The 11,984-nt window shown below is 39.7% G+C and overlaps 1 protein-coding gene across 1 annotated transcript; it reads left to right on the top strand.

Annotated features, from left to right (window-relative positions):
- Nucleotides 1-971: 971 nt before the first annotated feature.
- LOC110059104 (uncharacterized) lies at nucleotides 972-11,257 on the top strand. Its single transcript, XM_089270841.1, has 8 exons — nucleotides 972-1,596; nucleotides 3,026-3,294; nucleotides 3,446-3,560; nucleotides 6,166-6,288; nucleotides 6,641-6,763; nucleotides 6,914-7,036; nucleotides 7,967-8,488; nucleotides 9,205-11,257. The coding sequence occupies exons 1-8, from the start codon at nucleotides 1,515-1,517 to the stop codon at nucleotides 9,543-9,545; spliced, it is 1,698 nt and encodes a 565-aa protein (XP_089126967.1). The 5' UTR covers nucleotides 972-1,514; the 3' UTR covers nucleotides 9,546-11,257.
- The last annotated feature ends 727 nt before the right edge of the window (nucleotides 11,258-11,984 follow it).

The following is an 11,984-nucleotide window of genomic DNA, read 5'->3' as shown; positions in this document are numbered from 1 at the left end:
AATTATAGAATAGTCTAAAGCGCTTTACAATGTTTGTGGCCTAACCAGGGTAGCTAAATAACTTTGTCCCTAATTAAAACCAAAAAATGTGTGAGTAAAGACAAGCATCAATATTATTATTTTAAATCTTGTAAAAATTCTTAACCTGAGACACTCGAGTCAGTCGATTGTGAGTCTTTACCCGCCATTTTGCATTTTCTTTCAAAAAAACCCGCTGATCTAGCAGCTCGGCTGCATGCATCAGTTGCACCCATGATCTGCCCCAGCCGGAAGGGGGATCTGGCTGCTTTTTCACAAGAAATTCATAAATTATCTACTAAAACATTATGAAATATGGAATCAAGGCAATAAAAAAAAGCGCCTGATCGCAGGTTAGGCAAATTTAAGCACTAGAAGCTGCTCCGATTTCTCAGAATTGGTAGAAAACTGGAAATTGCTCAGATCTCACCCTAATTCAGTAACATATATTCATCATCAGGTTTGAAAACATCTGACTGTCTCTCAAAGATCAGCACTGTAATTTTTCTTTTTGAATTGCTACCCAGGCAAGAAAAACTACAATTACAGATTTCTGCCAATTCTGGTGTTAAAAAAGAATCGAGTCTCTTTAGATTCAATTCTCGCGCTGAAAAATAAACGGGAGAAAATAAAGTTTTCTCAGCTTTTAAGCTTTCTTGACGCGCAGCGGAACTTGTTGCAAAGCTTAAGTGCTTCACCACTGCCCTGCAGCATCAGACACAACATCGCCTTTCAGTAACTAAGCGAACCTTCAGGTGTCTTTTAAGAACCCGTTAAACTGGTAATCTTGACGAAGTTCCTGCTGTTATCACCTGCAACAACTAGATGAGTAAAGATCACCGATGCGAAAGACAAATTAATAAAAAGCGGTTTATTTAGACATTGTGTGTTAGTTGAGATAATATTTACGTAATGGAACTGAAGGACTTGTAAGTATCTTAGCAACACTCAAAACAAATTCAAACAACGGAAACGCTATGAAAGAACCCACCACTAAGGTTGCTATTTATTTTCGGAATATTTGTTGCACAAACGCTAATGTTGTTTAATTTATTCAAGACTGCTGGAGCGAAATGTTTTTGAAATTACTTAAAAGGCAATATATGTGCCCTAGAAAATTCAATTTTTCTTCAACAGGAAGGCATTCCTGTTGAGCGAGACTTTTAGCTCCATACAAATTTAATACTCTTAGGGCACTTTTCCTTTATTTATAAATTTCGCGTTTTGATGCCATACCTGATCTGACGGCCAGCAGAATAATAGTTATATATAACCTAAGATAGATTAATTGATTACTACCGGAAGAAACAAGCCGGAGGAATAATAATCATTAACCATCCAAGATACAAATAGGATATGATGTGAGGGATGAGTAACCGGTTCTAGCTGGTGCTCGGCATATCATGTGACAACCTTGTAACGTAGTTCAGCTCCATACAAGGAGCTGTTCGCTGCAAATTAGCGATTTGACTGTCCTGACAAGCTTTTAAGGGACGATGGGTTTTTCTCTTCCTTCGCTTCCCCTTTTGTTTGTGTTTGGAGGCTGGCTTCACTGCGTCACGGCTGCTGACCACTATGGTAAGTAAAACTCCATTTCTTATCTATGTACGTCAAGAGGTTTTATTCAGAATAGCTCTTCACGGCTAGCTATATAGCTAGTTACAGTAACAGCGAAATCCTTTCCAAAAAACATCGCCTTAAAATGAAGAGAAAAAGCAAGTTTACTGAATTTGTTCTGTCCAGACTTAACTTGGACCCGAACATGCCCTAGAGCAAGTAGGCTGAGAAAATTATAATTTATAAATTGGACTTTCCAAGTTTTTAAAATATAATTTGTGTATGCATCACACATTATTACGTTTTATTTAACAATTGTTCTCAGTCTCAACAATATATCTACAATAAATAAACTCTTTAATCGAACCATTAACTTAAACGTCGTTGCAATTCGAAAACTTTTTACTAAAGTTCGGCATTTCTTCGTTAAGCTATAATCACTCAATGTTCGCCGTGTCTCGTCGTTCGACCATATATATTGCGCGAATCACTCTATACCTGAAAAATTTGGAAACTCAAAACGCAAAAAATGTCTCATATTAATTATGAAAAATAGAACGTTCGTCGATTAACGTCAACTATATGATCCAACTCGCTTAGTTATGTCTAATAACGCTGTTTACTCGTAGAATTTTTGTTGTTGAAAACAGCCACCGTATTTTCTCGATTATAACGCCATAAACGCCGAGTCCCCGAAGTAGAGCTGCTACCCCCGAGTGAATAAGCCCCTGAAATTGCAGAACAGTTTACAATGTTTCAATTTCAAGCTAAAACATTTCTTCTCCAATTTCAGGCAGTTGACTTCCTGCATGTGGCTTCGACAGCAACAAAAGACGCTTAGTATTCTCTTTGCCTTTCGTGTTACTAAAGAATTTAAAATAGCAATTTTTTCACCATTAACAGTGCGTATCCACGAAACTCAAGGATTGAGCGGCAAATTAAGCCCCTGAAATTGCAAAACACTTTATAATTTATTGATTTCAAGCTAAAACCTTCCTCCCACTATTTCCGACAGTTGACTTACTGCGTATGGCTTCAACGGCAACAAAAGCGTTGCCGTTTCGTGTCACGAAAGAAATTAAACTGGATGACAATTTTGCCGGTTAGTATGAAGTCATAAACAATATATCATGTACAAATAACTTATTATACAAACTGAAGTAAATGTTTCATTCAACTCTCACACTTATTACAGCAGTTTATACTCAACAGTCGAAAGTAATTAGCGTTTGGTTTGGTTTTTCAGAGTATTTTAATAATATTTCAGCACGCTTGGCTTTGAAAATTCGCTCCAATATACTTTGTCATCGAATCTGAAGTAAACTAAAACCAAAGTTGTTAGCATACGTTTTCCTGGGCCTAGCATTGGCTACATTTTGGTTTTGGTTTTACGACACTCAAATTGAAAACCGCTTTATGTTACTAAGAATGTCTTTCTTAATATTTGCAGGTCTCTGCCGCCGTCTTAAATTCTCCACCAAGATTGATGGATATGCTCTTCAATTTCACGTGATAAAGAGATTTAATCTTTCTATTTACGTGGGACCATCAGTGCGTAGTGCCTGTACTCATCGATGTATAATGGAGCCCGTGTGTGTATCCGTCAACATCGGCCCACCAACTGACGAGAAGTTTATTTGCGAGCTTAGCGACTCAGACCATACGAAACACCCTGAAGATCTTAAAAAGAGAGAAGGCTTTCTGTACATAGGCACTGAGGTGATAAAATTACTCTGAGCAGAAGATATATTTTCGGCACTTTTAATTTTGACCTTAGATACTTAAGCAAGTTTTAGACATTTAAATGTGGAAACGCCTCTGAACAAAAAAAAAAAAATGAAACTGAAGAGGCGTATTTTCTTGTCATCAGAACCCTTGCTTCTGTAACCCATGCCTTCATGATTCAATTTGCCTCAACGGATATACGGACAAACAGTATCTCTGTGAGTGCCGAACTGGTTACAGGGGGGAACAATGCGAAAAAGGTAAGGCTAACAGAGCTTACAAGTATCATTTTTGAGCTTCCTAAATTTAAGCAAAATCGTTTAAAACTGTTACGGTACTGTTTGACAAGGTTAAGTTCCGTGACCTCTGAAAGTTGAAACTGAAAGTTGGGAATTTAGTTTCGGCCAGTTTCTGTGGAAGCAATCTGGACAGATCTGCCTGAACAAAAATTTCGCTCATTTCCTAGAACTTCTGCATTGGATTTAATTGATACCTGAAGCTGGGTCAAAATTTTAACTGTCAGCCAGAAATTTCGCGTTTTTAACTGATCACTTGAGTTTTGCACTGCACAAAGTACTGCTGGAAACAATACAGCGTTTCTGCTTGAGGGTTCGGCTATGGACTGATAGTCGCCCACGGAAAATGCATGTTCAGACGTAATCGAAAAATTAAAAGCAAGTTGTAGACGTGGAGCGGTTTCACTCCATCACTCCGCAACTTCTGGTCAGAAATTTCGATGCGGGGATAGAACTCCCATATGAAGAAGTCAGGGGTGCTCGTTGGAAAATTTGAATGAAACCCCCAAAAGAGACCAATCTGAGCGCACACGTAACTCGAGCTTTATTTGATTCCTTTAAAGATACAACTTGAAACGGAATATATAGGTTTGATTACCAGCAGCTGTTCAGAAAAGGAGCCCGCGCTAGTAGACCGGATTCGAGAGACCTTCGAAAATCGAGCCTAAAAACGAAGATACTTTGACAGCTAAAAATCGTTGCGTTTCGTTCTGAACACCCTAAGTGACACCAAAAACTTTGATTTATATCCCTAAGCGAGACGACAAGCATCCCCGACCTTTTCATATGGAAGCCCCCTCCGCCGCCCCCCCCCCCCCCCCCCCCCGCAACCGGGTTTCGAACGTTCCGTTGACATAAGGCTTTCACAGTCACTTGCACCTTGTAAATTTTGCAATATTCGAGAGGTAGAAAGTGAAACGGTTTTTCGATTGTAAGGAAAAGAATTATGATTCTTTCTTGGCGATTTGATTGTAAGGGAAAGTCTTCATGTTTTTTTTTTTTCACAAACCTACGTAACACTAGCGACTAGATATTGTGAGTTTGAAAAGCAATCAAGACCGAATGATTAAAAGATCCAGAGAACTTTTAAACACAAGAAATGGAAAACAAATACGACCTTTCGATAAAGCGTATGCGTTCAAAAAGAAAAGAAAAGGAAAAAAAAGTATTATAAGGAAATTTTCAAGGTAGAAACATCAACTCGGAAAAAAATCCGAGTTCCGGATGGGATTTGAACCCACGACCCTCCGTGATCTAGAAAAAAAGAAGAAAAAACCGCTGAAAAGGGAAGAAAAAAGAAAATTTGTTTGATATGAAATCCTACTGCGTCACTTGTACATTCCACTAGTTATACAGTGAAAATGTTACTACTATACACGTGTATCTAGAAAAATACTAGTTATTTGGCACAGCAGGGTCAAGTGAGTTCCAAATCAAAATCAGTATAACTGTGATCAGTATCTTAAGACAAGAAACGGACAGGGGAACTGAGGAGAGACCGAACTGTACGTTTCGCGTATAGTTTTCGGTATAGTAACTGTAAATAGATTTGGAGATGGCAAGATGATATGAAGTAACACGGGTTATTCAGTCGTATTTGGTTACCCAAATAAGCACTAACGCCGCGCCGACCAGGGCTTAACTTTGTTGATGGGACGAAACGCAGTGCTGTCCTTGTGTTGCCGGAGACAACGCCAGACACAGTAGTTTATTTCTAAGATCACAGATTTCGAAGCCCTTACTTGAAGCAGACCCCAGAACCTATGATCGTAAATGTCTAACTAAAAATCAGTTTTGATGGGCTACGCCAGAGACGAAGAAGCCTTCAGAAAGTAAATTTAAGGGGAGGAAATCACTTACATTGTGCATATTGACGGGGAAAGTGAAGAACAATAACTAACTAACCAACTAACTAACTAACTAACTAAATAAATGAATGAATGAATGAATGAATAAATAAATAAACAAAAATAGGAAAGGAAATGAGAACCCGAAATACAGGGATTTTATTAGTTGGTCGCGCGTTCAGAAAGCTTAGCTTTGGCGATCGGAGAAGAAGCGGTACTTTCCTTGTGGTAACCTCTCGGACAAGGATTTACGGTGTCACGTCTCCTGTATTCTCTTACAGTTGTGTTTTGCACAATTTCTTAACATTGCTAGTAGGCTGTGACTTCATATTTCGCCTCTTTGGCTCGATATATGTGCCCTACATGCCACGTGGCGCAAAAGCTCACGAAGGAAACAGTTAGTTAGCTCGATATATGAATGATATATGGCCTACGGATCAAAAACTCAGTTCGGTGGTATCAAAGTTTCCACTGTTTACAGACGATCCATTTTCCAAGTTGAGTGGCCCACAGCCACTTTGATTTGAGAACCTTTCAGCCCATAGGCCCCACTCCTAGTTATTGTTTACCACTCATTGTTCCTAATATTATTTGTTCAATGGTAACGAAAATGATAACTATAATAAAACATCCTGAAAGCAATTAAATCTGCCAGTTAGTCTATACTCAATAGTCCAGTGCTTATTTTCTTGCTGGCCAAGTAATCCATGATCTTTGTTCAGATATCGACGAGTGTGCCATCAAAACAGACAACTGCAGTCTCAATGCAATCTGTAACAACACTGAAGGATCCTTCAACTGTAGCTGCAAGGATGGATTTAGTGGAGATGGAATCAACTGTACTGGTAACTATAAACGTCTAAACTATAAACCTTCATCTTTTTTTGAATACGTGTTAATGTTCAACTGATGCCAAAATTGTAAACGATAAGGAAGTATTCTGCGTACGGATGCAAATTAAATAAAACCTCAAGTAACTTCATTAGGCCATTTCCGAGTTGCGTTTTCCTTAGCTTCTGTTTTAAAACTAGTCAGTCCTCGTGCAAAACTTTTCAAATGAAAACGAGCTCGATTTGCAAAAGATAAAACGTGGAGGTCAAAAATATTTCCATATAACCAGTTTCGCACGAAGACTCGGTTTCAATCAGAGGCAAAAGGCAACTAGGAAATGACTTATTAATTGCCTTTGTTGTTCAGATATCGACGAGTGTGCCATCAAAACAGACAACTGCAGCCTCCATGCAATCTGTAAAAACACTGAGGGGTCCTACAATTGTAGCTGCAAGGATGGATTTAGTGGTGATGGTATCAATTGTACTGGTAACTATAAACGTCTTCTTCATAAACCATCTTTTTCTGACTACGTGTTAGTTTTTAAATGATGACGAAATTGATAATCATAAGAACGCGTTCTACACAGGGATGCAAATAAGACCTACTTAACTTCAATTCATTACCTTTGTTGTTTAGATATCGACGAGTGTGCCATCAAAACAGACAACTGCAGTCTCCATGCAATCTGCAATAACACTGAGGGATCCTACAATTGTAGCTGCAAGGATGGATTTGGGGGAGATGGCATCAATTGTACTGGTAACTATCAATTTCTTTCCCATATAATTCTGAGTTTATGTTATTTGTTAAATGATGACGAAATTGATGACGATAATGAAGTATTCTACTCAGGGGTGCCAGATAAGACCTTCTTTACTGGTAACCACGACACCTAAATATTTTTAATCGTCTGCTATGTCACAGCGTATTCTTATCCTTCTCAAAGAACACTCATGATGTACAAATACAAGCGTTGAAAAGCAGCCCGCTAGCAGGTTAAAGTGATTCAGAGACTTGGGGAACGGGCTGCAAGCTAAGTGGTATAGCTGACACCTGGTTGAGTTATTTTGCGAAGACTTTGGAGAGCTAGAAGTATCTTGAAATAGTATTTTTACGCTAAAAACTAAGAATACCCACAGCTTTTTCGTAGAGCAAATATTTCTCTTAGCAATTGCTTAAATTCCTCGGGCAATTGGTCCGGAGAGTAGCTTTAAAATCGCATTCGCGTTATTAATTACTCACTGCGGAGTCAGTTTTGGCTTAAAGTTTTCGTCCTTTAAACAACTCTTTTCCACCTTGTTTGTCATATATATTATTGATTTAGTAATCAACAACTATATATCCTTCGAAAACATTAAGAACCTATGTACCGTAAATTCGCATTAACTACCCCAATTATGCCAGACTTCAAAACATTTAGGTTCTTACTCGCGCGTTTTTACTGTAGTCAATTGAAATTCCCTGGGGCATAGATCAGAGGCCGGGCGGAGATCCTATCACGCAACGGGCAATTAACTTATTTACTCAATGTGAAAAAACAACGCCTGAAAATGAAAGGAGAGGCAGCATTAATTAAATTAATGTTTAATTAAGGAGCTTCACTTTCCAATTTGATGGAAAGTATTTGTACAACGAATCAAGTCATTCTAATCGAACTCTGCAATTAACTTTTCTCTCGTTATTACCCAGCTTTCAGTGCAGTCTTTACAAATCTCGGTGCGAGTGGAAGAAATGGTCCAAAAACACTAGGTAGTCACTACACAGGCCAGGATCATGACGGTCAAGTTACACTGTCCCGTGGTATTCAACAGTGGAATGTGCCGTACACTGGTGATTATCAAGTAAAAGCAGTAGGTGCGGCTGGGGGATACGATAATCACGCTAAAAGTTCTCAGTACCGAGGAAGGGGTGTAAGAATGATCGGAACTTTCAGCTTATGCAAAGGTGAAATCATTCAAATCCTTGTTGGTCAGGAAGGAGGAATTAACATTAATTATGACTATGGTTCAGGGGGCGGTGGCGGAACCTTTGTAGTGAGAGGAAGCAACACGCCGTTGATAATAGCTGGAGGTGGAGGAGGCGTAGATATGGTATCCTCAAGACATGCAGGATGCGATGCCAACATCAGCACAACAGGGAACCCTGGGGAAAGATCATGGTCGGGAGGCAGCAATGGACATGGAGCACAGACGGCTGATGATGGTACTTCAGGTAAGATTATACAATGTAATTAATTTCAATTTAGCACTGTCAGCTTTTACAGGAATCTTATCGTTGAGCCCATTACAGAAAGTAACGTTTAACATTGCATTTTGCTCCTTAATAATGTTCTGGAAAAACATGGTTGAAAACATCAGCTGCTTCTCCGGTATTTTATTTGGGTAACAGACCACTCTTTCTGTGGGTTTACCGGCGCAATAACCCCCCACGGGATGTTGGGAGGACCCGAGAAAAGCTTGCAAATCACGTGGCGTTAGGCGAGTGATTTACAAGCTCTAAACGTGAGCCTGCGATATAGTCACGTGTTACAGGTCAGTGGATACCTTGTTTTGACAGGTGTCAGTTGACCATAACATCGATGTCCAATATCAAAGATGTACGCTGTGAACCAAAGCTGCATGTCTCGGTCAACCTATTAGCTGGAGCATGGCCGCCATGTTGCGCGACGTCGTCGTCGTCGTCGTGAGTACGCGCCCTCGAGTAATACCGCTAGTCATGATGACCATGAGGAAAGCGATTCATGAGTTCCTATGAGTACATATGGTGCTGCGGTGGGAGCTGCTTGAGCCGCCGGAGCTCCGCTACAAAGAGATAACAAGGGAATACTACATATAGTACTAAAATATGTGAAAAACGTCCGTTCAAGGTATAATACCACTTAAGATACACACTATACTGCATTATGTCTATATTTCTTTTTCCTCTAGGCGGTGGTGGTGGTGGATTTTACTCCAGTGGAAGAAGTGGAGAGAATTTTAATGGTACCACTGGAAAGGGCGGAGAAGGAGGCAAGGGATTTCTTCAAAAAGGAGTAGGTGGAAGAGCCAAAAGAAACGATGTCGATGGAGGATTTGGTGGTGGTGGTGGTGGTGGTGGGGAAACTGTAGCAGGTGGTGGAGGTGGAGGGTACTCTGGTGGGAGCAGTGGAAGAGATCATGGGAACAGCTGTGGGGGAGGGGGAGGATCTTATAACACCGGAACAAATCAGCAAAATGACTGTTGTTTCAACACAGCTGGCCATGGTCATGTGGCCATTACATTTCTGTAAAATACTGAACTACTTTGAGCACGATATACTGGTAATTAGGCCAGATTTAGAGCGAATTGAGATATTCCCCATTTAAGAAACCAAAAATTAGTCGCGCGTTACTTGCCAGGCATTTGTAAGGTATTCCACCTATTCAAGTTTCGTTAAACATCTAGCTTTTCTTCACACCTTTCCCAGAGATGCAATTTGCACTATGGCTTTTTATTTCATAATTGTAGTGTCAGATAATTTTTTTCCTATGTTAAGCACTTGCCTAACAGCCGGCTTTCGGTTTAGTCAAGAGTATATATCCACGTAGAACACACGCAGCTGAACTACTGAACTTAAAAAAAAATCATGTTTTTGATCTTTGAGACAACTAACCAAACAAGTCTAGAATTAACTTGCATATATCATTGTTAACGTTTATTTTTCCTTCGTTTTCCAGCTAGAGTAATTGATCTTAGTCGACAAAATCTTTTCAGTTTGGGAAGGATTTTCCATTTTAAAAATAGGAAATCCTTCTTGATATCCTCACAAGCAATAGGCCCTTTGCACGATCCGGTCACGGAGTTAATTATGCTGGGACGCAAGTTGCACAGTAGGACTTCCAAAACAAAGGAACTCGTACCAGTCCAGCCCGACTTTCCTTTGTTTTGAAAGTCACACTGTGTAACTTGCGTCCCAGCATAATTAATTCCGTACCATGTGACCGGATCGTGCAAAGGGCCCATTCCGTTTCACTCTTTCTTTACGCACCTTAGGTTTGTTAGACACAGCTGAAGTATAAATGAAAACTTTGCATGTAAGGTGCGTTCCATTCCTTTACGATTTTACAAAACTTTCAGTATTATTAATGCATTATGTTTAAAGTGAAGGAGTTTTATACGCGTTCTACTACACGTTATCAGTCAAACTCTATGGACTTCTGAGAGTGCTGGTTTGGAGAAATTGTTTGTATAATTAGTAACAGTAACTGGACCGAGTGGAGTACAATTCAGGGCGTGATCGCGCGAGTAATTTCAAAATTGGACGAACGCGAAGCGCGAGGCAGATTTGTAATTACGAGCACGAATTATTCCCTGAATTGTACGATACAAGTTCCAATTACTAATTAATCGTATCTATAACAAATTTCGGAATTAAAAATATCTTTTGAGAACTTCTTTTGAGCGAAAAACTTTGTGGCGCTTCTCATAAGTTTTGAAAACTGTAGGAAACATTGAGAAGGAAGCCATCAAAGAGCGCGCAATTGACGTGGGAATCACGTGGGTATCCAATTAAAGGGATCCAATTACAAAAAGTTCACATTGGATACCTGTAATTGGACACCCAAGTGATCACGCACCGATTACGTGACAAATAGGCGCGCGGAGAACTGATCACGAACAAGAATTTTGTTATAGATACGATAAAAACATAACTCCCATTTGAAAACTGATTAGTAAAGTAGTCTAGTTTGCATACCTGATGATGCAAAATAAAGTAAGTCCTCAGGGATCGATTAAACATCGCCCTATATAGCCTACGCTTATATCGTTCTTGCAGGCTAGAATAGCTCCGGCCGTCTTGCCCGCTCGGGTAGCCTTGTAATATATTAAATGAATTAATATGGACGTATGTTGAGTTCCCAAGGAAAATTTTAAGGTAAATTCCCTCGCATATGAGGGGCATCAAAATTTGATGCAAAGTACACATAGAAATGTGCACTTAATTAAAAGAATGTTTAAATAGCTCTGTTGTGTTCGGGAAAATTTCAACTTTCTTGGTTTTAAAGAACGATTTTTAACATCGATCACAATAAGTGAATGAAAGTTTAGAAAGCCGTCATTTCCGTTATATCGGGGTTTCACCGATTTATTTGAGTGACGTGACGGAAACCCCGTCTCCTTGGTAACTGTCATTTTGGTCGACAAGCCGAGTAAAATATCACGTGAAATTTTCCCAAAAGAAGCAACTACCAATCGATGCCAATTAACTAATGTTATCGATTGATATCGATTGATCGATTGCTTTTCCGATCATCGATTCATCGACTAGGCACCCCGGGAAAACAGATAGGGAAGCTGACGGGAGGCGCGAAGGGATTGGGACAGTACACGGGTGCGTTGGCCGGTAAACACTCGCCGGACCCTAACAGAAATGACCAGCTGCCAGCAGTCTGTATCTGTTCCGTTAAAATCACTATATGCAAGTTAGGTAGCTCAAGCTCAGTAGGCGCGCGTCATAATATCGACAGGAGCGTATTAAATAATTAGACATGACGATTGTATGAGAAGTACTTCTGTCGATTAAAATGGCACAAAATTGGCTATAAAATTTCATTTAGATTCACTTAAGTTGTCTTTTTGCCGTTTCTTACTGACTTTATAGCGTTAAAAGCTTCTTGACGCCGGTTTAAGGCTTTTTGTGAGCAGGTCGGTTTTCCACCTTAAGAAGGAAAGCGAAGGTTAATTGGAA

This window comes from Orbicella faveolata, unplaced genomic scaffold (assembly GCF_042242905.1).
Source record: "Orbicella faveolata isolate gen_17 unplaced genomic scaffold, um_ofav_v1 contig_34, whole genome shotgun sequence".
In the NCBI taxonomy this organism is placed as follows: domain Eukaryota; kingdom Metazoa; phylum Cnidaria; class Anthozoa; order Scleractinia; family Merulinidae; genus Orbicella; species Orbicella faveolata.
Note: the sequence above shows the minus strand (reverse complement) of the source record. Positions and strands in the feature narration are given on the sequence as shown.

Excerpts from the sequence above, each read along its gene's own strand:
- LOC110059104 (XM_089270841.1), top strand. The coding sequence starts at position 1,515 with ATGGGTTTTTCTCTTCCTTCGCTTCCCCTTTTGTTTGTGTTTGGAGGC. Across the intron at positions 1,597-3,025 it reads CACGGCTGCTGACCACTATG|GTCTCTGCCGCCGTCTTAAA; the intron begins GTAAGTAAAACT and ends TAATATTTGCAG. Across the intron at positions 7,037-7,966 it reads AGATGGCATCAATTGTACTG|CTTTCAGTGCAGTCTTTACA; the intron begins GTAACTATCAAT and ends GTTATTACCCAG.